This window comes from Tachypleus tridentatus, chromosome 2 (assembly GCF_004210375.1).
Source record: "Tachypleus tridentatus isolate NWPU-2018 chromosome 2, ASM421037v1, whole genome shotgun sequence".
Taxonomy (NCBI): domain Eukaryota; kingdom Metazoa; phylum Arthropoda; class Merostomata; order Xiphosura; family Limulidae; genus Tachypleus; species Tachypleus tridentatus.
Genome location: NC_134826.1, coordinates 67,055,458 through 67,082,561, shown reverse-complemented (window position 1 = coordinate 67,082,561; position 27,104 = coordinate 67,055,458). Strand labels below are relative to the sequence as shown.

General features: G+C 37.0%; 1 protein-coding gene across 4 annotated transcripts in view; it reads right to left on the bottom strand.

Moving 5' to 3' along the window:
• Positions 1-26,860, bottom strand: part of LOC143244086 (LHFPL tetraspan subfamily member 6 protein-like) — a 46,311-nt gene extending 19,451 nt beyond the window's left edge. For 3 of the 4 annotated variants that reach the window (XM_076488140.1, XM_076488141.1, XM_076488139.1), the window contains exon 1: positions 25,981-26,843. In XM_076488140.1, coding sequence (XP_076344255.1) covers positions 25,981-26,374 — 394 coding nt within the window. In that variant the 5' untranslated portion in view covers positions 26,375-26,843. Of the gene's footprint in view, positions 1-25,980 lie in introns of all 4 variants that reach the window. The other variant, XM_076488138.1, reaches the window with a different exon arrangement.
• Positions 26,861-27,104: the final 244 nt, after the last annotated feature.

The window sequence follows — 27,104 nt, the reverse complement described above, 5'->3', positions numbered from 1 at the left end:
AAACAATTTTTCTCAGTAATTACCTAGACTGTATCTATTATACTAGGTCACCTTACAGTGGCAAGTTGGCTTCGTTGAGCCGTTTTCAGTCACCTATATCGACAAAACTAGTGAAAACCACGGAGAAACGGCCTTATTGAAATGAGGAAACTGATATTGTATTGCACTACAGATGCTGACACAACAGTGTTTTTTATGGGATTTTGGATGGAATATTGGGTTGTGCTTCCTCGTAGCTTGAAATCTAGTGCAAATTCCACCACAATGGCGGGAAATTCAGATTTCGGGTATCGAAAGTAGCTCAAATCTTCCTTTTTTTAATGCAAGAAAGCTTTAACTTTATTTGGAAAATCGCTCTACTAAAACTGTCTCACTCCCTCGCAGTCTGTGTGTTAAATTCTGGAAAATGTGGAAGATTATTCATAAAATGGTAGCGCTAATACAAAAGTCATACTCTGCTGCTGTGATTGGAAGTTCTAATATCCACATGACCGGATTCATGATTTTAACCGTCGTTATAAATACAGGAAGATGAAGTGACTATGTTTAACCTACTGGTATCTAAGACGACTTGCCGTTTCTAGAGTATATTTCAGATGCATTTAAACAATTGAAGAAAGCCAGAAAGAAAGAACCTCCTCCATACTTATTAAAACGACCGAAATTTTCTTAAATAACAAATTATTAATTTTTAAGAGAGTTTATTTTTCATGATTTGACCACTATGTAACGCCACTTATTGGTCAAAGATACACCAAAACATTTTTTCTTAATGTGTAAACTCGACATTTCATGTATGTATACCTTAAACAAAATGTCTTCTTTCATACAAAACGATTTCCATTTACGTTGCCAATAAAAAAAACCAAAAAAAAACACGTAATTTAAAAAACAAACAACAAAACGTTAACTCAGTGCAGTGCTCGTTGAGGATTTAAATTATGTACAGAATAAGACGGCGAACTAAACTTGAATTACCAACAGTTGGTACAACAACCATAACATCGTGACATTTCCACAATTCTTTCCGTTATTTGAACCCGTACTAAATTTTAAACTAACTTTATCAGCTTTTGTTCTTTACCCAGAACTTTGAAAAATAAAATACATTTCCAGTCAATTAATTCTAAGAATTAAAATATGTATACATTTTGTGCGACGTGTATGTTGGGTCTCATAAAGTGCTGGCACAGCACATTTACCAAACAGCTATTTAAAGATGCGAAAGCCACCAATATTTATATCCAGATTTTCGCTATCTGTTGGTGTGGGTAAGTTAAACTGGCGTACCAAAAATACTTAAAAACTCCTTTTACTAAATTCGAAAATAAGCCTTTAAATTTGATTTTATAATTACATTTGGCCCCTAAAGTTATTAAAACCATATGTTCTTAGCGTACATTGAAAACAGTTTTTCTGATATAACTTATAACAGAATTTCTCGAACCAGGGTACTCGATGGAATTTGCAAGTCATATCTGAAATTTCCAAGAAATATTTTGAAAAATATAATTTACAGGATGAATTTCTTTCGTAAAATTAAATTTATATGAATAAAAACATTTAATTTTAGAATACAATATTTCCGGTACACTGAATCTTGTTTTTAGAAGAAAGAAAATCATCGATTGGTTTAAGGATTGACGAAATAAAATTTTTAAAGGGTTCTTGAATTACTAAAGTTTAAGAACCAGCGAAACCACGATTCTTTTATTGGTACAATAATTGTATATATTGTAGCAACAGACTTTCAGTATATATGTTAATTATAAGTATGAATTATCTCTAGGATATAATAATAACAAACTTCAAAGTTAATACAGAACAGGGTTTTTAAAACTAAGTTATGAATTATAAACATTGTATAATAGTCGTTTTATTGCAAGTCAAATACACAAACACACACACCAAGTATTGTCGATAATAATAATATGCGTAGACTGGGAAGAGAAGAATTCATGGTTTTCGTCTTGCTTCAGTAAAAACAGCTGACAGTAAAGTCCCAACATTAGGTTTGTCAAGAGTAGCCGAAATATTTATTGGCTGTGGGTGTTGTTAAATAGTTGTTATCCATCTAGTCTATCAGTTTAAAATTAAGAAAATGCTATCTATGCACAAGTAGCCCTTTTTATACCTTATCCCGAAAGTGTTGAAACAAACAAACAAATCTATGATTACATTCCTGTAACATCCAAATTGATGAACCTCCTTAACATACGCCACTTTCGTGAGTAACAACACAAATATCTTTAAGACTTAGTGTACTAAAGGAAAAAACAAATAGCTGAGTTGGGAGAAAACTTATTGTCTGCATCTTTCAGCGTAGACCACTAGAACATTTCCAAGTGCTCGTGCGTGTACTCTCAAACAAATTCTCTTTGAAAAGCTCTGTTAGAGCAAGATCACGCTGGAATGTTTTCTGTTGCTAAGCTAACGGCATGCAAACTGTGCGTAAAGTCATTAAAAAAAAAAGAAAAAAAAAACAACCGAGTCATATAATGAACTCGTTCGAGGATCTACTTCTATCCCATTAACTTCATTGCTGATCACGTGCCCGTCTCTCTTGTACGAACGTGTTTCACGGTGAGGTCTTCTACACCAGCGGCAAATTTCATGTGTAGGATATACCTTTTTTCTGTTCTCTCGTTCGGTTGTTCTTTCTTTTATAATGTTTTTGTTTGTTTTACAGTCAAGACTTAGTACACTATTGTAGTTGAACAATGGTACCTCGTAAACAGCAGTGACTAAAATATTTCCATGATAAAACTGGTTTTTCTTTGCTTTTTATGCGTTTTACAGCTAGACTTTAATTGTTATAAAACCGGTTTCATTCATTTTTACAATCAGACATTTCATTGTTATAAAATCCGTTTTCGTTAAACTCGTGTTTTTGATACCATTTTACTCTCTTGAAATTTTATATGTTATACAGTAATTCCTGTACGCTGAATCTAAAAATGATTTCCATTTTTCACCATCATGTACAGTTTTTTCACAAAACGTAACTTTACATAAATTAATCATTTTCGTTGAAATCGGGTCACATTTTGTTATACTTAAAATGTTGACAACCACTACCTATAGATTTTTTTTAGAAAAACCTTTATTCTTACGTACGAAAGACCGACTCATGCACACCAAAACCACACAGCACCCCCAAACCTCATAAACCCGATTGTCCACTGCGACCCATAATGTCGACCTATGAATCATTTAAGTATAACCTCAGTAAATATATAGCGTGGGCATTTTCTATATATGTAACATTAGCCGACTACTTTTTCAAAGACTCTTTGAACTTTAAATTATATTCTTAATCAACTAAATCATAAAGCCTTAATGGCCAGTTTTGACGTAATTTCCCTCTTCACAGAAGTCGCAACCACCGAAGCCCGCAAGATAGCTTTAGAACTTTATATCTAAGACCCCAACCCATTGATACACATCCGAAACAACCAGTTAGCACCCTTATAAAAATCACTACCACCCAAATTAATTGTATGTTCAATGACCAAAACTACCTACAAATAAATGGTCTAAGTATGGGGAATCCTGTCACCAGTTCTAGCCAACATTTTTATGCCACATTGAATCTCAAGCGATTAATTCAGTCTTACACCCACCACTACACTGGTACAGGTATGTTGACATTACAACTGCTGGATTCACGTGTACAGAACACACGCTTAGTTTTTTCACATACGGCCCTGCATGGCCAGGTGGTTAAGGCACACGACTCGTAATCCGAGGGTCGCGGGTTCGAATCCCCGTCCCAAAAAAATGTTCACCCTTTCAGCCGTGGGGGCGTTGGTAAAAAGAGTAGCCCAAGAGCTGGCGATGGGTGGTGATGACTATCTGCCTTCCCTCTAGTCTTCCACTGCTAAATTAGGGACGGCTAGCACAGATAGCCCTCGAGTAGCTTTGTGCGAAATTCAAAAACAAACTAAAAAACAAACGCCATAACCCCAAAATTAAGTTCACCTGTGAACAGGAAAAAAGTAACCAAATAACATTTCTAAACTTTAAGATCACAAAAACTAATACACAATTCAAAACAGAAATCCACAGAAAAATCGCACATGAAACAAAACAGAAAGTCAACATATAAAGAAACTAAATAAACACAGCCACAAAACTATGCTCATCTGATAAACTTAACGATGAATATAAAACGAACACTTTATCAACATCAACAAATTTCCTCCAAAAAACATGGACAAAATTATTTGCACACACCTAGATCAATAACATACAATAATAAACCCCCAGATACTACAAAACCTTATACTGCTGCATACCATATGTTCCCGACATCAGTGAAAAAATAGCCAACATTTGGAAAAAACTTAGAACAAAACACAAAATTTCAGTAAACACCATATTTATTCAAAAAACAGGTGCAAAACTAAAGTTCATACTATGTAAAAACTACATTGACAAACACAACATTATTTACAGAATACAATGCAACAACTGCCACGACTTCTATATTAGAGAAACGAGCAGAAAAATGGAAACTAGATTCAAAGAACATACACACAAAAAAAAAAACACCTTCACACGTTTTTGAATGCTGCAAATCAAATAAACACAACATAATCATAGAAAACACTAGATACTAAGTAGGGAAACAAATATAAGCAAATGCGAAAAGAAAGAAGCCCTACTTATACAACAACTAAGTCCAAATTTAAACCAATATAAAGGAAGACCTTTATACCTATATTAATTAATAACCTAACATCCAACTGCAACGCCCCCTACATTCCCGTACCCGTTTATACTCTCGTCCCTAAGGCTTGCGCCCGGCAACAGTCAGTTGCAAACTCTCTTTGTTAACCTGAAGATTTGGCATGGCCAAGCGCGTAAGGCGTGTGACTCGTAATCCGAGGGTCGCGGGTCCGCGCCCGCGTCGCGCTAAACATGCTCGCCCTCCCAGCCGTTGGGGTGTATAATGTGACGGTCAATCCCACTATTCGTTGGTAAAAGAGTAGCCCAAGAGTTGGCGGTGGGTGGTGATGACTAGCTGCCTTCCCTCTAGTCTTACACTGCTAAATTAGGAACGGCTAGCACAGATAGCCCTCGAGTAGCTTTGTGCGAAATTCCAAAACAAAAAAAAACAAAAAAACCTGAAGATGACCTAGTGAGGTCGAAACGTTGTTCTCTGCTTTATTAATAAAAGTGGTAATACCTATACTAGCCGTTTTGAGATAAATTTTTATTTCAAGTAGGTTTCTCGTCATCAAGATATTTCTCTGGACCAATCGCGACACGAGAGTCTTATCGATAGTTCTAGAATTCCAATATAAAAAGCATAATAATAAAAAACTATCGTTGTAATAAACAAAATGACAATATGTTTTTCTTTTATTCTCGATCTGTAAAACATTCTTACGTAATAGAATATATATATATATATATATATATTATTTACGAAATCTACGTAAATAATTATGGAAAATCATTATTAAAATCAAAATTTTTATAAAGCTTAAATTCGCAGGCCCGTGTTGCACAAATACAGTGCGCACGTGATTTATTTTTTGTTTGTTTTTTGAATTTCACGCAAAGCTACTCAAGGGCTATCTGCTCTAGCCGTCCCTAAATTAGCAGTGTAAGACTAGAGGGAAGACAGCTAGTCATGACCACCCACCGCTAACTCTTGGGCTACCCTTTTACCAACGAAGTGGGATTGACCGTCACATTATAACACCCCTACGGTTGAAAGGGCAGGCATGTTTGGTGTGACGGCGATTCGAACCCACGACCCTCAGATTACGAGTCGAGTGCCTTAACCACCTGGTCATGCCGGGCTACGTAATTAAGTAACGAAAATAATTTCCTGATGAGCATTGTTTGAAAACTTCTGACGTATTTATTTTGACTGAAAGAAACAAGGCAATTTTATTATTGATTAACAGAGCAAGTATCGACAAACTAGTTAATGTTCATTCTTTTCCATAAAACAATCTCACAAATATTAAATTAGAAGAAATCTATAAAGACAAAATTAACTGTTAAGTAGTTTTAAAAAATAAAAGCTAAAAAAAAATAGAAAAGAAACTTGCCTGCCGTTCGCTAGGCCCAATTAATTTCTGTAGTTCTACGCTTCATTACAGAGAAGTTGGTATACCAACCACTGTATGGCATGATCCCGTATAAAAATTCGAGTGCCGATTGGTAAGTAGCTGGTTTTAATATTGCAAGCTTTCAGCTGCGGAATTTCAGTTTTTTTATTGTTTCCGTTTAGTAACAAAGCCTAATTCGTTTAATTTCACATATTCTATGAAAAAAAACATCAATGTTACAGTTGTACGAGTTCAGTTTTAACGTTTTTCTGCTTCCAAGCATTGTTTACTTATTTTTAAGTTTACTTGTCAAACGCTTTGAAAACAGAAATAAACAATATTTCATTTCGTTTGCAAGTGGCTGTTATAGTAAAGAAAATTTCAGTTCGTTACGTGCACGCTTGTGGTTCTGTATTGTTTTAATGGTTTTTAAAATAATCTCATTTCTAGTGTTTTCGCTACATTAAACACAAAATATCTACAATATAAAACAGTGGAATATATATTCCCACGGTCGACACGTGTTTGTGTGAATTTTTGCACGTAAAGGACTGATAAAACCCTGATAGAAACTACAATGTTGAAACGAGAAAAACTGTATCTGAGGGGTGCATATCTGCACCGGTTACCACAAGTCACACACGTGGTAGAGAGGGGGACGAATGGTTACTGACGCTTACAACGCTTGAAATTACTATTCATCGTTTTCGATCAAATACGTATGTTGATTGTTCCTAATGACGTAGTTATCAAACTGAATCGACTGCTACAACTTAACCAATGTGTATTAAGACTCAATTCCCGAAGTTCACATTAAAACCCTCATTTTTATGAACGGCATAATAAAACCTAATATGTTGAATTAACTAACATTAATTATGCGTTCCTTTACATAACGGCCATATAATCGTTATAAATAAATATACTTTTCTAATATTTCATTTATCAATAACGGGGATTCTGCAAAAACGATGCTTAGTGTGAGGAGGAATAGTGCAGTAAAGTGATATTAATAAAAGAAATATAATCAATTTTTCTTATTTAGAATAGCTCTCAGTGGTAAGTCTGGAGGCTTACAGCACTAAAACTGAAGTTTCGATGGTGGGCACAGTACCAATAGGCCATTGTGTAACTACCGTGTTTCTCCGATAATAAGACCTAGTGTGATTTTTGGGGATAGTTTTAATATAAGCCCTACCCTTAAAATAAGCCCTAGTTAAGAGTGGCAGGAAGAGGAAAGAAATAAAAAAAAAATTTATTAATTAGTTTAATAGTTAGTTAATTAGTTTTTAAATATTAATAAGTTAGTTTAATAGTTTAATAATAGTTTATTTTAAATGGTTAGTTTAATAGTTTTACTTTATAACTTCATTTTTTTAATATATCAAAATAAGACATCCCCTGAAAATAAGCCCTAGTGTCATATTTTGGAGTGAAAATTAATATAAGCCCTGTCTTATTTTCGGAGAAACACGGTATGTGCTTGCAAACAAATATTTAGAAAATTATTTCACCATTGTTTGCCTTGTAAACATCATTAAAAATTTAACATGTCACCTACTGACAATTTGAAGTAATAAATTTGAATCCATTCATTTCGGTGTACTTACGAAATCTTAAAAAAAGTTTGTTTGTTTGTTTTTGAATTTCGCACAAAGCTACTCGAGGGCTATCTGTGCTAGTCGTCCCTAATTTAGCAGTGTAAGACTAGATGGAAGGCAGCTATTCATCACCACCCACCGCCAACTCTTGAGCTACTCTTTTACCAACGAATAGTGGGATTGACCGTAACATTATAACGCCCCCACGGCTGAAAGGGCGAGCATGTTTGGCGAGACGGGAATGCGACCCCGACCCTCATATTACGAGTCGCACGCCTTAAAACGCTTGGCCATACCGGGCCCACTTAAAAAAAGAAAATAGTATTTATGTTTTTATTTTAAGGACCGAAAACTTTATTATCTTACTCACCCCCACATACCCACCACCTCGACATGAAAAAAACAATTCATCTGGTGGATAAGCAAATAAGGTTAGGCTCCCCCTTGATTTCAGTTGTAGGGTTTTAATGAAGGCCACCATTGTGACATTAATGTTCACAGGTTTTTCTTTATAATAACTCTTGGTCATTTATTTCAGGGGCTTCCAAGCATTCGGAGCTCCCAACCCACACAAGTAGCCAGACATTTGATGTGCGTGTGCGCGCGCATATATCGCTATTTTTATATATATTTAAATAAGGTTTAGTAGCACTGTGTTTCTTGTTTTTTTTATTATTATTTGTTGTTCGAGACATTGTGGAATCATTAGATTCTAAATACTCCAAAATAAAATGAAATGATGAATGTTTAATGTGTCTTGTCTTGCCCTGCAAACTACAGTTTGAAAAACGATGGTTCTGTTTAACTAAATTAAATCGCTAATTCTAGAGCTTAAAGTGTACATAAATAGCGAAGAAGTACTTTAAGTTATAAGTTGTGACGTCACATCCGCAGTAATCACAAATAACGCTATTCTCTAACGAGGCTAGTAATTTGAACAGCAAATGATGTCTATCCGATGTTGTCATGGCAATGACTTTAATAACTATGTATTTGCACTCGACATTTAAGCATAAGTTTTTTTTTAGTTCGTTTATATACTTGGAGGTCTTCTTTGAAGTAACGAAAGCGGAAAACTACACAATGGGATATCTGCACACTGCCTACCAAGGGTGTTGAAATCCAGTTTCTAATGTTGGAAGTCTGCAGAAATACCGCTGTGCCACTGGATGGAGCGTGTAGGATTTGAACCTTAAACTTTAGCACGTGTTATGCACAACACAATAAAGCATTAAAAACTGAAAACACTTCATAATACAAAATATCTATTAACACGAGAGCTCTTTGAAGGTTTGGGAGATTGGGTTTCCTGTTTGTTCTCATCCTGCGTGATCTTTTAATAAAAGTGAATAAAACATTTTAAAGAGTGAGATTAAAAATATTGGCAAATTATTTAGTTCCTGTTAATTTTGAAAATCGTAGAAATATGTTTTTTACAAAATCCAAGGTTCGATTCCTCTCGGTGGACAAAATACAGACAGCCCATTGTTTGGCTTTGCGTTAACACAATGAACATCTTTTTACCAAATGCTAGAACTATGACATTCCTTTTCTGATTTTTGGATAGTTAGGAAAACCGTTCGCGATACGAAGTAATTTCTGGAGTCTTAAATAGCGGACTGGAATCGTTTTAAAAATCCCATACTCAACTACATGGATCTGGTCGCAAATAACTAACGTTTCCCGATTTATCACAGAGCCCAATTTTCTAAAACGAGCCTCTGGACACCACGAATATACAGGAGGGAGAGCAGAGATCTTTACATTCCAACTGTCCACCTTGAACACACCCATCATCACGTGCGTTGCTGTAACAGCAGCAGAAGCGTGCACGTGCGTCCCAGTTCGCCTTGACAGATAAGGCATGGAGACTGGTTATAATGACTTAATTGTTGTTCTATTCTTTCCTTTCAAAATTGTGATAATCATTTCTTGTCATGTGGATGGCAACCTTATGTAACTACTAGTTTCGTCACGTTAAGGGGACGAGGATGATAGGGGTAAAACTGGAAGAATTACTCGCCCCTATTTCTCTGAAAACCGGGAAGAAAGTTAAACATGTAGGACAAGTTGCATGTCTATCTGCTACACGCTTGTAGAATCGTGTAAAAAACAGCAGTTTAAATAAAGTTCCAATGTTCGATCAAAATGTGACGAAATTAACTGAAATTCTCCATTCATTGAAAGACTTCACTGACCAGGGTTCACTCGCTAGAAGGGAGCAGGATTGAACATGGACTATGTATGTATAAAAGATGATTGAAGGGTAGGAAAAAGCAGCAGTAACACTAAAATGTGTCATTTACGGAGGAAACTGCAAAAATCACCGAGAGGGCATGTCCCCCTTAGAGCAATGAATTCGTCACTCACTTCCCCCCTAAAACAAATAGCACCGCTCTTGATATATTTCTACCTAGAACCCTAACGTCCACTACGTTTGTAATAAGGGAAACACGTCCCCCTTTTAATAAACTCGAACTCTGGTGGATTGTATGTTGTTAATATGTTACAAAATTTAATACGAACAGTTATTAAAGTCTTAAATAGTGTAGAACTGTAAAATCCCCTAACAGTATTATTGGCCCAATTTAATATTTCTGAAATCTTTGCGAAGAAAACAGATACCACAATAGTAAAAATAAGAGGGGTGAGTTTCTATATCCAGACCGGAACACAAAACGTTTCAATAAAATATATGGTTGCCAATTACAAAACAGTATTACCGATTTTATTTCATTTATAATACTTATGGATTGTACTGGACTGAATAAAACATGGCCAGATGACCCAAAATATCCTACCCCACCCCTTCCACGCTTTCGCAGTCTTTCTGGTTTCCACGTTAAAAAGATTCTCCAACGTATGTTGCAAAGTTCACTAAACTGAAGTTTAATTTTATATATTTATTATATATCTTCTTACGTATTATGTATTATGAAATACCAAGTGGTAATCGCCGCGGTAGAAAGTGATTATTGGTTTGGTTTGTTTTGAATTTCGCGCAAAGCTACACGAGGGCTCTCTGCACTAGCCGTCCCTAATTTAGCAGTGTAATACTGGAAGGAAGGCAGCTAGTTATCACCACCCACCACTGACTGTTGGACTACTCTTTTACCAACGAATAGTAGGATTAACCGTGACTTATAACGCCCCTACGGCTGAAAGAGCGAGCATGTTTGCCGTGATGGGGCAGTATTGTTACTCAGTTTTTATTTACACTGAATTTATAGACATCGTCTGGTTCGTTTTTATTACTGTTTTGTAAACCCCGTCATTGGATTATACGAATTTAACATAAATTAAGTACTGGTTTTGAAAATATCTAAAAATAATAATAAATTAAGAAATCTAAGAGGATGGCCGATTAAAATGAAGGTTTTTATTTTTGAATTTCATGCACACTTACTCAACAATTACCTAAGCTAGTCATGCCTAATTTTGAAACGATAGACTAGTAAAAAGACAGCTTAGTCAACCATCAGAGTTTGAGCTATTTGAACAGTGAGACCAGTGAAAGCACCAGATTTCTCTCACTTGGAGGGACAAAGCCTCCTGGGAGGGCAAATCTTATTTATGTTTGGAGGGACTATTTGTCTCAAAACTTTTATCGAGATGGAGTAGTAACCCAAAATTGAGTCTCGTTAAAAATAAAATATTTTCACATTTTAAACAACAGGCTTTGCATATTTACTTCTTCAGTATTCTTCAAATTCATATGGGGGAGCAAAGCCTACCCCTTTTTTTCCGGGGGGGGGACAGGTGCCGCATGTTTGTTTGGAATTTCGCGCAAAGTTACACGAAGGATATGTGTGTCAGCCGTCCCCAATTTAGCAGTGTAAGACTAGAGGGAATACAGCCAGTCACTGCCAGCTACCGCCAACTCCTGGGCTACTCTTTTACCAAAGAATAATGGGATTGAACGTCACATTATAACGCCACCTCCCCACGGCTGAAAGGGCGAGCATGTTTGGTGAAACGGGGATTCGAACCTGCAACCCTCAGGTTACGAGCAAGACACCTAACCCTGTTATAAAAAAAAGGGACTCAAACCAATACTTAACAGTGAATTCCAATATCACCGATATACCGTTAACGAATAAAAATAATATATTATATTTTGTCTCGTTTTTTTACTATAAAGTCTTCTTTTATTTCCTTAGTAATTCTTCATTTCAAGACGATGAAAGGAAATAACGTTTGTAAAACAGACAATGTTTAAAATTCTTTAAAAATAAAACAATGATGAACCGAGTAATCGAAGCAAGTTAAGGAAAAAATAATAAATCGTTCTCGTTGGAAATACCGTTGGAAAATTTCGCATCAGTAGCGAGTATAACGTGATATTTAGTGAGCAACGACTGTCTAGAGGCCCGGATTACGAGTCGAGTGTCGCAGGTTCGAATCTCCGTCACACCAAATATGCTTGTCCTTTCAGCCATGGAAGTGTTATAATGTTACGGTCAATCCCACTTCGTTGGTAAAAGAGTAGCCCAAGAGTTGGCGGTGAGTGGTGATTACTAGCTGCCTTCCCTCTAGCTTTACCTTGCTAAATTAGAAATAATCTGGCAATGCCATCAAACTACGAATATTTTTGTAGAATATATTTAATAATGTTTTTAATCAAAGACTGTCTTTATGTACAAGCAACACCTCATATGCTGAATACGCAGAGCTGAATACGTTATATGAAAATAATGTGGATTATAAATACGTCGGAAAGCCATATGACAACGACATTCGATATAAAGCAGCAGTGAAATGGTGTGTATAAGAACTACACTTGAAATCGTTTGGCGTTTGGCAGCTATTGTTATTCCACCTGAAACTGATCGTATTTGGTTTTATGACGGGTATGTAATGTTTCTTTTTAGACGCAAAATATTTATACACTCTTATCACAAAAATATGTTCATATCAGGGAATTAGAATTTACAAGAGAAGGATATATTTTGTATTTAATGTGATTAAAACTGGAAAATAAAGGAATGTAGATCAGCTTGAGAAGTTTGGAACGTTAAAAAAAAGTCGCACCCCAGCCATTGTAAGCAAAGTGCGGAATTTCTTAACAACGAATAACATACAAGAGCAATGGTCAGTGGCAAAAGCCACATACATGCTTGTTGATACAGTACGCAACATAATCCAGAAGTGATTAGTTGCTTTCACGTCATATTCGTTTAACCATCGAGTACCAAAAGTGTATATTTATTTTGTGAACAGAAACTGTTCCTAAAGATATTCATATACAGAACATAGTATCAACATTAAATAATGTATTAAAACATATTTTAAAACGCTTGCCTTTACTATATAATTTGGACTAACTGCAAGATCTTTTATTATGGATCGTACGTCAGTACATTTAACAAACTACGCTAAAACACGCACCCCAGAAAACTAATGATATACTTGTCATTATCTGAGCACGAACAGAGGCTCGTTAGCAGCTGTATTTCTATCAATATTATACATTGAACTACGTAAACATGAATGTGCTAATGTGTGTGCCAGTGTAGGGGTTCGCGATGAGATAAAATAGCACATGCCAAACAGGAAGTTGTGCACGAGCCCTCTGTAAACGATCACAGATTCTGCCTGCATGCCATATACTGACTTGTCTAGCGTTAATATTGGCTAATCGTTCACAGCACGAACCACAGAGGAAGGCAGAACTAAACAGTATTCTCACAGACCTCAAATAATTGAAGCAACATCCCGTTTCTTCGTTATATATATTACACAAACACACACTTCGTTTTTCGTAGCGTGCCAAGTTATCCGTAACGTTTTATTCTCAGTTTATTTTAGAAGAAAAAAATTGACAGAAAATACTGAATGATATCTCGTGATTAAATATAGCGTGTATGTGACACATGCATTCTAGCATATTTCCAATGCTTTGTTAGTTTTTACCAAATTTTTATAAATTTGTAGAAAGGATTACGTTAAACAATCCGGTGCATTCCAACCATGCGGAGAAATTAATGTTTTTTGTCTTCAAACTAAATGTTTGTTTGTTTTTTCCTTACTGCAATTTTACCATTAGCACAGAATATGCAAATTGAATATTAAATATAGTAATTTAGATAAAGTGTGGTATTTCATTTAAGTATCAGAACGTTCATGATACTTCGGTGACATTAACTGACAAAATGTAGTCTTTGCTAAGACAATGAGGACTTTTATTATAACCTCACTGAAACACATAAAAGTCCTCTTAGGTCATTTGACGAAACAATATACTGGTTAAGCCTAACTTCGCAAAACGGAGTTGCGACTATCAAGTATCAGTGGTTTTGTCTTATTGGCTGTTGGCACAGCACGTGCACAAACGTCAACGCTGTTAACACCAAGAAGTGCTAACAACCAAAAGTACTCGTAGAAACGTTTTTCTCCTTAATACATGTAAATGTCCATGTTTTTTTTTTTAACAATTTACATATAACTTGTGCTGGTTTAGGTAATAGCTGAATAAAACCCAACAATGAAATCTGACTGTTGCTTGTTTGTTTGTTTTGGAATTTCGCACAAAGCTACTCAAGGGCTATCTGTGCTAGCCGTCCCTAATTTAGCAGTGTAAGACTAGAGGGAAGGCAGCTAGTCATCACCACCCACCGCCAACTCTTGGGCTACTCTTTTACCAACGAATAGTGGGATTGACCGTTACATTATACACCGCCACGGCTGGGAGGGCGAGCATGTTTAGCGCGACGCGGGCGCGAACCCGCGACCCTCAGATTACAAAGCGCACGCCTTAACGCGCTAGGCCATGCCAGGCCCCCTGACTGTTGCTATGGTTTGTTATGTTTCTTATAAAAACACAGCAAACTGGATCGAGCGATTACGTTAGGTTTACAAACAAACAACGAGATCTTCAATGGCTCGGCGGCAAGTCTGAATGCTAAATACAGAGTTTCGATACCCGCGGTAACATGGAAACGCAAACTGTTCCAGAATTAACACACCAACTACACTGCTATAACTGCTAACAGCAACACACGGCAAGCTATAAGAACATCAAAACACACATAACAAGCACACTAAATAACACAACTATCAAAGATACACACGTACGAAACCAGAAATCAGACAGAACACAAAAAGACCGCTGTTGCCTGCACCCAGATCTAACAAAATCATCACAAAACAACAACCTAAAACACGTGCTTACGAACAAACAACAAAAGCACTCTCTCAAATTCACGATACGCCCAAAACAAAATACGAACATAAGCACAACAAAACTGAACCATAACTAAAATAACGGAACTAGCTTAAAACTATTTCTTTCTAATTTTTATTAGAACACAGAAATCCTCAAAACCAGAAAACAGCGTCAAAATATTCATTAAACACACCCATTAAACACCTTACAGTTCCCAACCGGTGGGTCGCGACCCCCCAGGGGGTCGCGAAGCTATGGCAGGGGAGTCGCGTAGCCTTGTTAGAAGTAGCTTGGGATAACATTAATTTTATTTCATCAATTACATTTTCAAGTCGCGAGTGCCAAAAGGTTGGGAACCCCTGTAAGGCTTACACCCTTACTACCTGATATCATACAATTACTCGATATCCCATTAACACTTCAAAACACAACCATATAGTAAATATAATCTCATAAATAGACATGACCCGATAACATAAACGACTATAACACAGAAAAGGATAGTAGCAATCTGAAACCAATAGATACCCATCTAAACCAGCTCACTGAAACAAACCCAAGAATGAAACATCTAACAACACAAGTACTACAAGGAGAAGGAAGAAGTCTACCAGGTATCTGACCATCCCAAGTCTTCAAGATCTAAGTAACGATGCGGAAGAGTTATTGGTATCTGCGATGTGAACAGTACGATAGCAGATTGTGTAACTTTGCGCTTAAGTTGAAAACGAAACAAATCAGCTTATAAGATTTTATGCTTACATTTTCAATGTCAAAATAATGTGTTACGTTCTACAAAGAAATGTGAATAAAAGCAAAGATTTAGCGACGCAGTTAATTTATGTTGAATTAAAAGTGTTTAGTTGTTTGTTCAGACACCCTCGTGGCACAGCAATATGTCTACGGATTCCCACCGCTACAAACCGGATTTCGATACCCGTGGTGGGCTGAACATAAATAGCCCATTGTGTGGATTTGTCCTTAATTTCAAAATAAATCAATATATTTGTTGCTTCCCCCAATGGCATAGCGGTATGTCTGCGGACTCCCACCGCTAAAAACCGAGTTTCGATACTCGTGGTGGACAGATTAAAGATAGCCCATTGCGTAGCTTTTTGCTTAATCTATATAGACAAACCTATTTGTTCAGCGTAAACAAGATGCTGAGCAATCGAGAACAATCGGGAAAGTCACCTGATAATATGATTAATCGCCAAATTATTAAAAAAAAATTATTTCAACGCTTAACTACAGGTGTTATCTTGTGTGGCGAAAACAAAAGCAGTTCATGTCAATTTGTAGTTTCGCCAGAAAAAACTAATTTTATATTCGCAAACATACTATAATAAATTTACTCTGTACAGCGGTAAGTTTACAGATTTACAACGCTAAAATTAGGGGTTCGATTCCTCTCGGTGGACTCAGCAGATAGCCCGATGTGGCTTTGCTATAAGAAAACATCCACTCACCCACCCACTCTATTTTAAGGCAATTATTAATGGGGAAGATGTCCCGTTATGCTGTTAAATTCACTTTTCTGGGTAATCATTTTTTCTCTTCTAATTTCTATAAACATATATATCTGGATTTTTATTACTTGTACAGCTTTTAAAAGTTTTAAACTACTATAATGTGTCTTAGATCAACGTACGTGTTCAGATTTTCGTCGCGTTACATTCTTTACATGTTCTTCTAATAATTATTCTGACTAAAGATGGCGTTAGTACGATATATTTTAATGGTACACATTCTCTCGACTCGTCGCATTTTAGACAAGCGTTCTATTAAGAGGATTAGCCCTCTAACACTTGCTAATAATACATTTTTCTCTAACTACTCGAACTATTTCAGTAGATGAGTGGTATATAAGTGACATAAATGTGTGTAGAATAAACCTGGAGTGTTTTTTTAAATTGAATTTCGCCCGAAGTGACAGACCAGATGGAAGACAGGCAGCTAATTAACACCACCTACCACAAACTCCTTGACTATTCTTTATCAACAAATGACTGTCACATTTTTAAAACACCCCCACAGCTGACAGAACGAACCAGTTCAGTGACAAAAACAGGAAAGAGAGCAGAAATTTCCTGTTTGAAAACATATTTGTTAGTTGGAAGCTAAAAGTATTTTATCGCCCACAAGGAAAACCAAATATAATAACTGTGCAAAGTATTACCAGCCCTTCATTAGTAAAAATACAGAATGTTTATTTTTTTAGACCTATACACCCCCACCACACACCTGACTTTACTTTAAAATCTAAGGGTTGCTTTGAAAAAAAATACAACTTTTGGGGGGCTTTTTCGCCCCTTTTTTGTTGTTGTTGTTGTTGGATTTTAATAATAAGGGAAAAGAAAGCGAAGTACCTTATGTCTTAATGGAAATGCTTACCATCGTCAAGTGGTTAGGGAACTCGACTCGCGATATACATGTCCCAGGTTCGAGTCCCCGTATCAACAAACATGTGACGGTCAAACCCATTATTCTTTGGCAAAAGAGTAGCCAAAGAGTTGGCAGTAAGTAGCGATGACTAGCTGCCTTCCCTCCGGACATTCACTTCTAAATTATGGATGACTATCGCAAATAGCCATCGTGTCCATGCGAACCATTCATTATAACGCTTAAATATCTTTTTGTAACAACTCATAAATAAGGATGGTGTAAAATGAGATGTATGTTTTCGTAGTTGATGATGCTTTGAGATCATTAGGACAGAAAGACAGGGGTATAACCCCCGGATATTTTCGAATGGCTGGGGTTTTATATATTACTGTTTGCACATGGTTTGATTGTATCAGTTACGTGTTGAAATAGATGGCTGCTTTAGTAAAACTAAGTCGTTTATAATTTGGATATTACGCACATGTTTATTTCCATACATATATCAATACAATCACTAAGACACTCCCCTCACACACACATACGTTTGCGCACGCTTATGAGTAGAGCCTTACCGACATTTTATTGCCTCTTTCATATTGATACGAATACACGTCATAAAAGATTATGTTATCCAATTTATAGATACAAAATTAAAGATAGATCAAGCAAAGAAAAGGTTGTAAAAATATAATCTGGTACTTGGAAGACTTGGCTGTTGAGTTTTAACAAAATATATACTTTTTTCATTATCCAACATACATATTTTTTTTACATGGAGACTGTTCTTAAAATTACCCTACATCGTTCATTTTTTTCACCTAAAGTACTGTACAGTTCAAAAGCTACACAAAGGGCTATTTATACTTAGTCCACAGCAGAGAATCGATTTTCCCTCCCATTTGACGTTATAAGACCATAAACTTATGCTGACCCACTGGGAAACATTTTAAAGTGAAAATAAAGTAAATTAATAAATAAATAGAAAAAAATTTTCAACACAGAAAAAGAATAAGTTTTACTATTATTAACTATGAGCCAAGAAAATATAAATATTATTTTCCCTGGAGGACTAACTATCCTTAGCAGTCCCTAATTTTAAACTGACAACTTTGTGAGGGTGGGGGGGCACTAGTTGACAGCATCCACCGCTTACTCTTCTCTGATCGAATAGTGGGAATTGACCATCATTCCTGTAGCGCACTCATGCTTCCAAAATGACAGGCGTGTTTGTTTTGGTTTTTTTTATATTACCACAAGGGTCGTGAACCATAAACCTCCAGATTTACATTAACCACTAGACCACGCCTGGCCGGAACAACTGATAATATACAATGTATTCTGAATGGATAAATCCATAACGGCAGACTGATCAGACGGTTGGTTTCCTCGTAAATGAATCACATTTGGCACGTGATAGTATCACATGATCACTGCAAAACTTCAATAATTCGTCGTACCGCCTGTAAGTTCGTTTGCTGCGTAAGGCCTAACAAAAGTTTTCTTTATATAAAAGCACGCATATATCCGAAAGGTTTAGCAAACATATTTTCTTATTACTTACCATTGTGATCGTGGATCCATATATATTTGGTGGTTATAGGGTCCCTAGTGACATATTAATCGGTAAAAGAGAAATGTAAAACAAAACCGATACCACCAATATTGCATCTAATTACTGCGCAGTCTCCAGCAATTAACATTTTTAGTTCTTTATATCGAGTGCTGTAACACATAGTTACTCTAAATATCATGCAGTATTTAGATCGCGCGCGCAAACACACACACACACAAATACACCAACAGTGAAAGGTATTGGCAAAACATAAAGAGAACCAGTCTGTAATTCGAAAGTTAACGATTTCACCTTTGCCTGGTACACATGCGCAGTCAGTTTTACGATCGAGATGTGGTGCAAACTTAAAAGTAAATAACAGTTTACTTTCAGTAATGGTTTGTTTATTTGTTTGGAATTTCAAGAAAAGCTACACGAGGGTTATCCGCACTGGTCGTCCCTAATTTAGCAGTGTAAGACTAGAGGAAAGGCAGCTAGTCATCGCTCGCTATTGCCAACTCTTGGGCTACTTACTCCTTTACCAACGAATAATGGAGTTGTAACCGACAGATTACAACGCCCTCCACGAATGAAAGGGCGAGCATGTTTGATGAAACAAGGATTCGAACCTGCGACCTTAATCACTTGGCCATGCCGAGCTTCTTTCGGTAATGGAGAGAGAAAAACTAATTCCCCACTATAAAAACACTTTTTGAAGGGGAGAAGACACCTCCGAAACAAGCATTAGAAGACAACCAACCAACAAAAACTACTGATGAGATTGTAGAAAAAAAATGCATACATACATTACATACAAGAAGAAGAAAGAGAAGTCCAATTATCAGGACAGGAATATTGATAAAGATCATTTTCTGGGATCTAATCAGAAAACTTTAGGCTAACGTGTAGATAGATAATGTGTGTTATATAGCAAAACCACATCGGGCTATCTGCCAACTCCACCAAGGGGAATCGAGCCTCTGATTTTAGCTTGGTAAATCCGTAGACTTACCACTGCTCCACCTGGAGATAAAAATACAAGCTGATGATTTTTGTAAAGATTGTTTGTTTGTTTTTTGGAATTTCGCACAAAGCTACTCGAGGGCTATCTGTGCTAGCCGTCCCTAATTTAGCAGTGTAAGACTAGAGGGAAGGCAGCTAGTCATCACCACCCACCGCCAACTCTTCTACCAACGAATAGTGGGATTGACCGTAACGTTGTAACGCCCCCACGGCTGAAAGGGCGAGCATGTTTGGCGCGACCGGGATGCGAACCCGCGACCCTCAGATTACGAGTCGCACGCCTTAACACGCTTGGCCATGACGGGCCCTTTTGTAAAGTTGGAAACTTAACTTGCAAGTACTTGTTTACCAGAGAATTAGATATAAAACATGACTGGTTTTTGTTATATACACATGTTATATACACATCCCATTTTTGAAAATTTTCTTTAAAATTTGGCATTATTTTACATATAAATATAAAATTATTAGTTTAGTATTGTATTGTTATTGTGTTTTTTTACTACTGCTACAACAGAGAATAACAAAAGTAGTCGATTCCTGTACCTCTCGCTATCTCTATTGGTTCCGTGCAGGAATTTTGCAACAGTCATATTCAAAATTTCATAACAAAATATTTAAAGAAGTACAATTTATAGAATAAAAACATATTATCGTAAATTTAAAGTTTACATCAATTAAACCATTTAATTTCACAATACAGCTTTTCACGTGCACTTTACCTTTTTTAAATAAAAAAAATCGATAGGTTTTGGTGGTCCTCGAAAAAATAAATTTACATTAAAAAGGTTCCCCGTGCTACTAAAGTTTGAGAACCGCCGGTCGAAGTGAAAAAAACTATTTGTTGAAGTTATTGTTACCACGGTATGTGTAAATCATTCTTTATTAGTAAAACGTGTTATAACTGTATTCAATGCAGTGCACGAAAACAGTTCGCAGTTAATCTGTTGCATTTTTTCTACTTACTTGTTTCCATGTTCTTATCTTTTAGAGACCGTTAAAACACATTAAATTCTGTTAAAATCAGACATTTATAAGGGTATTGAAGACGTGACATAACCTCCCTGAACCGGTTCGGTCCTTACTCTGCCGTATGACCAGAATTTTTTTTTACTAGCTTCCCGAGAAGAAAGTGGTCATCTAGTACGAATATACGAACTTCTAACCCGTTCGTGATGACGAGAAACACACTTGAAATAAAAATGTATCTCAGGACTGCTGGTATGGGTATTAAAACTTTTACTATTAAAGCAGAGAACAATATTTTGAAATTCCTAGGTCATGTTCAGGTTGCCCATACCAGCCGTCCTAGGATACACTTTTACACGATTTGTAATCCATTGATAACAGGGTAATCCGATGATCGTAACCCATTGATAACAGGGTAATTCGATGATCGTAACCCAGTGGTAACAGGGTAATCCGATGATCGTAACCCAGTGGTAACAGGATCATCGATGATCGTATTATTTGCTGTGCCCTTTACATGCCATACTAGCGTCACGTTGTTGGTTTTTACTACCGATATTTTTTTACATTGATTTTACAACTTTAGTATCGCACGGATTCGAACTTGGATAGCCAGCTCCAAGATACACAGCTCTACCGCAGGGCCAACCCACGCCCTAGAAAGTCCTGGGGTTCCATTGTAACCATACAACAAAACTAAGTTCAGTGATACTACAAATAAAGTGTAGGGTTGAACCATAACTTCATATAGGTTTTATTTTTGTACGATTTGTGATGAAAGGCATCGCAAAGCAGTACATCATCGAGCACGTGATTGCCATACATGGAATGCATTTTTTTAAGGAACACCTTTTCACCCATTGTATAGTCCAGGAGCGCTAAAAACATATATAAATTATCATAGTACTTGAAATAACAAACAAACTAGGCCCATTTAGTAATATTTTACTTTATAACCATATGCTACATTCTCAGCTTATGAAATATTTTAATACAATGTAAACTTAGAAAACTTAATAAAAAGAAAGACTTATTAGGTAGTTTTAGACAATGGGTGTGCGCACGAGCTAAGACTTCTTAGTAACTTATTTGGTCCCAGCCGTACTCTCATACACAACTCCAACTATAGTCGTATCATCTTCAGTATGCCTTATATACTGTTACTCCTATTACAACAGTATTCAACCAACTAACCGTTGTCGCTTCCATCAAAACTGTAAACGACTTATTGTTTGTTATAGAATTTTGGATGACAAGTTTGTGAAATAAGATGATTACCTAGACAAACATCAACGTTTTCAGTTTGTAAAGCCGGTGACAGTTTGTAACGTCTGCACTTTCAAAAGTATGCCAACTTTAACTTTGAACGCTAAGAGTTATTATGAATGTTTTCAGCGAAAGTGGAAATGACATTATTGTTTTTAACGTAGAATGTGTTACATGTTGCTGTGACTTACGGGTTGAGACCACATGAGGAACAGACTTGATTCATTATGGCAGTAAGCTAATAATAATACATTTATTTTTGCTGTATTGTCGCGTTGCTGAATAGAAACTTTTCATTTGAAACTAAAAACGAACCAAGAATCGGAAATTAAAATATTGTTTGTTGTGTTAGTTAAGACTCACCCACAAGAGAGTGCTACAGTGAGTGTAGACAGATAAATTACTCTTTGATAGATTGTTTAGGCAAGATATTCATGATAAAACTCTGTAGAATTGAAGGCATCTGTCTGTTGTGTAGACACAAGTGTAGAGTACAACATTTCGAAAGTCTTCCGCCTTTCGCCTTCAAGTGTCTTCACAATAGGCAGTTGACGTCCATTCTACAAAGTCTCATCAGATAAATTACTTATTTTTAAGTGCTGTGCGCAATTTCAGAAATAAAAAGGCGTGATAGAGGTCACGTATGTCTGTAAAAGTGACACGAAACTGCTCAATAAATTATATTATATACACACACATGAAAAAAAAATTAAACGTAAAGTCTGAGCCTATATGGATATTTTTTAATATTTCGTCAATCTTACGTGAATTGAATAACTTAGATAAGGAAAACTGAGTCCAAAAGAATGCTTGGGATTCGTAAACGTACACTGTTTACCTTTCAACATCATAGATGTTAAATGTGGTTCAGGTACAAAATTGTAAAAGCAATTATTTTTTGGATGACATGACCACCGTCCATTTCTTTACTAGTTCTTTAGAATTTGATCTCCAATAGTGGTTTGGTTTGTTTTGAATTTCTTGCAAAGTTACACGAGGGCTATCTGCGCTAGCCGTACTAATTTTGCAGTGTAAGACTAGAGGGAAGGCAGCTAGTCATCACCACCCACCGCCAACTCTTGAGCTACTCTTTTACCAACGAGTAGTGGGATTGACCGTATTTTATAACGCCCCAAGGCTGAAAGGGCGAGCATGGTTGGTGTGACGGGGATTCGAACCCACGACCCTCGGATTACGAGTCGAGTGTCTTATCCACCTGGTCATGCTGGGCCAACTTCGACAACTGAAAAGCCAAAATGAGAATTTAAGGATTCCATGAGATAGAGAGAGGTAAAAATTAAGACAGTCCGAAAGCAATAGCTTTCTGAGAGGTTGGTGTGTGTGTGTGTGGAAAGTATGAAAACAGAACATAAGAGTATAACATCCAACACTTTGAAGTAAGTGCTATACTCGTTTGCACGCTCTTTGCAAGTATAATATGCTAAGCCTACCGTACGTTGAGAGCTGACACTTAAACGTTTTTACCGTTGACGACCCCCAAAGATCAGACAGTGTAATTGACTATCCTCCAGCTTCATCCTCCCTCGTTTGTTGCTTTCTTACCAGCCCACTTCTTTTGTCATTTTCCCACGATGTTTATATTCTTTAGAACGGCCGACTGAACCAACTAACACCCCTCCCCACACTGTACACCTACCATAACACATTCTGCGCATCAAGTCTATGTGGTAATGCTGGCTAAACAGTATGTTAAGTTGTCTCGTGTGTTGAAAAACACGACGTAGTCGGGTATTCTCAGACAAGTACAACGTGCATTCGAACCGTTTGCAAGAGATACGAAAACATGAATGAATAAAATGTTAGTAAAATCAGTTTGATGTCTAAATGGAGATAAAAAGGACATTTCAACATTTCGATATGTACTGAACATTGAAAATGTGTTTTCATAATGAATAGACTTCTTAAAGAAGGTAAATACAGACATGTAAATGAAACGTCTTTTAACCGAACTTTGCGTAGTGTTAAATGGCTCGCATATTACATTATGTTGAGTGGGGTACTTTTGTGTTCTTTTCTACGGCAGTCAGTGTAAGAAACTGGCCTAGACGACTGGGTAAAAAATCATTCATTTTCTGTGTAAAATACATAGTGGATTCCCAGCATTAAATAACAACTATATTGATATAATTGTTGATTGCATATACCTGTGTTGGTAGGGGATTGTTGTATGCTGTTAGCGACTTCGTAACCAATCACAGTTATGGGTTAACGTCAAGTTTGGTACGTAAGTAGTTTAGAAAAATGTTTCAACAAAGTAGACAAAGAAACATTACTCTAAAAACCCCACACGTTTGTACTGTAAGGCCAACAACTTATCATTCCCGAGTTGTCCTTTGAAAACTTCTGTATAACTTTTGTTTCGAATTTCGCGCAAAACTACTCGAGGGCTATCGAGCCATCTGTAATTTAGTAGCGATAGACCAGAGGTGAGGCAGCTAGTCAACACCATTCACCGCCAACTCTTGGGCTACTATTTTACTAACGAATGGTGGGATTGACTGTTACATTATACCGTCCCCACGGCCAAAAGAGTGAGCATGTTTCACTGACGGGTAATCGAATCCGCAGGTTACGAGTAGAGTGCTCTAACCACCACGGCTGGAAACTTCATTTTATTTGTGAATAATATTTCCGTTTATTTGTTACTTGATTAGACTGGGAGGTTTTTTGTTCTTTCAAAAATTAAATGTAACTCTAGTTTTGAAGTAGATGAAACCATCAAGTTCTACTATTTTAGAACTGTAAAAGTATGAAGTTTAAGTTACTTGGTTTAAGAAAAACAACATGGAATTTTATTTGTGGTTTATACACACATAGAACAAATAATAAAACACGATACAGATTGGTGTAACATTAACGAGAGTCAGTTGCGCTTTACTTACTGTCTTAGATAAGTACGCAGTAAAATACACCAGCGCTCTTTTAATAACAAACAGCGCTCGAAAGAGGTCACATTGGGAAGACGCTGGGTTCCTGAATGTGTAAATGTGATATGTATCTACGTGCGCGTGCACTCTAGCTTTATAGTAAAGTGATACATACGTTCTTGCCGACATTCCATGGCAAGTGACCCCTATATGTTAAGTTCAACGGTCCAAGTCTCTGTTGGATTTTTTTTTAAACTCACAGTATATGTTCAAAGCGCTTAATATAAGATACCATAATTTTTCAGGTCATGACAAGACCAAAGTGGGCGGCACAGTTTCGAAGCCAGCTCTGCACGTGATTAAGGTTGATTTGTTGTTACGCGCAAAGCTACATAATTGGCTATTTGTGCTGCGCTTGCCGCGAGTATTAAAACCCGATTTTTAGCGTTTTAAGTTATCAGCCTTGCTACTGAGCCACCGGCTTAAGATCCTCCTCAGAAGGTCCTTAGGTCAGTAGCGAACTTAAGGTTGTGTAGGTCCAGGGGCTAATAATTTTTGTGGGCCGTACATCCCATACAATTTTATATAAAATAAAATTATCAATGGGCCCCCATTAAGACCATGGACCCTGGGGCTGAGACCCCTCTAACCATTACCTATATACGCCTCTGCCTTGGATCGCTTACTAACATTGCAGGTTATATAATGAAGTGATCAATTTATTCAGACAAGCTGCTGGAAGCTCCTTTATGCTGTACAGAAGTGACATGGTCCACAGTTTAATTAATTACAGGTTGTAGGAAGCAACATGATTGTTTCATGCGATGACTTCATTAGTTATATAATGGTGTCCTCCCCCCACCCCAAAAAAATTCTGGAACCAAGGGACTTTATATAATGTGTTACACGTGCTGTCCTCGTAATTCGAAACATGTTTGGACTAACTCAACATTCTCGTGTTGACAGCGCTATAATCATTCAGGTGTTTGAAACAGCTGCAAATCGTCCATGGTTCCAGTCTTTTCGGACAATGTAAATAATTCTGACGCATCTACTGACTCACCTGTTACAACTTGAACCAGACCCAGGATACGTGCCGCGCGTTTGGTCACTACGTCCGCTACACAGCATGCCGCCAGGGCGGTAAAAGCCATCAGGAGAGAAGTGGCGGCCCCGATCCCCACGGTGACCGTCGTGACTTGCCACGAGACACTAGGAATATCGCGGAAGGTTGTGTAGCGTCCACACTCATGGACGATTTGGACTCCTCCATCATCTTTCATTCTTGGATAGCTACAGCGGCGGAACGAGCCAAACGAAACCTCTGTGGAGTTAAACAAGGCACCCTGTATCCAGAAGGGTAGGTAGAAGCCAGAACAGCTCAGAATGGCAGCAGCCAGAGACAGACAAGCCCAAAAAACCCCAGTGGCTGTAAGGCTACTAGCGAAGACTGGCATAGCGAAATAACTCTTTGTCCAGTGACAACGAAATTCCCAAACTTCGACTCTTTCCGTTTTACCTTTTGTCAGTGATAACCGTCACGGTTCCTTTGAACGCTTTGCATGAAGTTCGTCTGTAACTCACAAGTTGTACACAAAATAATTAGTTTTTTTGAAAATACAAACTATTATTTCAGCAAAACTTCATCCACATCAAAGTTTGTTTGTTAGTGGAAATACTAGCGTGCAATATTCATTTCAACGACAACAGTGTCTCTAGAAAATACCGGGAGTACAGTTTTTCAGTCTAGGCATGACATTTCTGACAGGCAAGTACAACACGCTCGCTGTAGAGAAGGGAGTTTAACGTCTCGATTCGTTGAGACCCGCACGTCTTCTTATCAGCAAGCCACGAAGATTAGTGTTAACGCCGCTGGTACGTACGTTTATCCCCCGTTGGTAGTTTGTTGCGCGTACTTCCTTTAATGGCCCCTTGAGGGCGATGACGAAGATCAGCTGAGCTTATATTTTTATACGTTTTGGTTGTCCTCCCAAAGGAAAAGGTAGGATTTTTTTTTAAAACGCATAGATTGGATACAAAGGACAAAAAAAATTCTTCGCTCTTGAAAAATTTGTGAGAAGACGGTAAATAAATGCCACAACGAAGCCGTTTTACAAAAAACAAAACTGATTTATTTTCACCACTCAACCACTCGAGCAGAAGGTGATATACCTCTTCATTTATTGA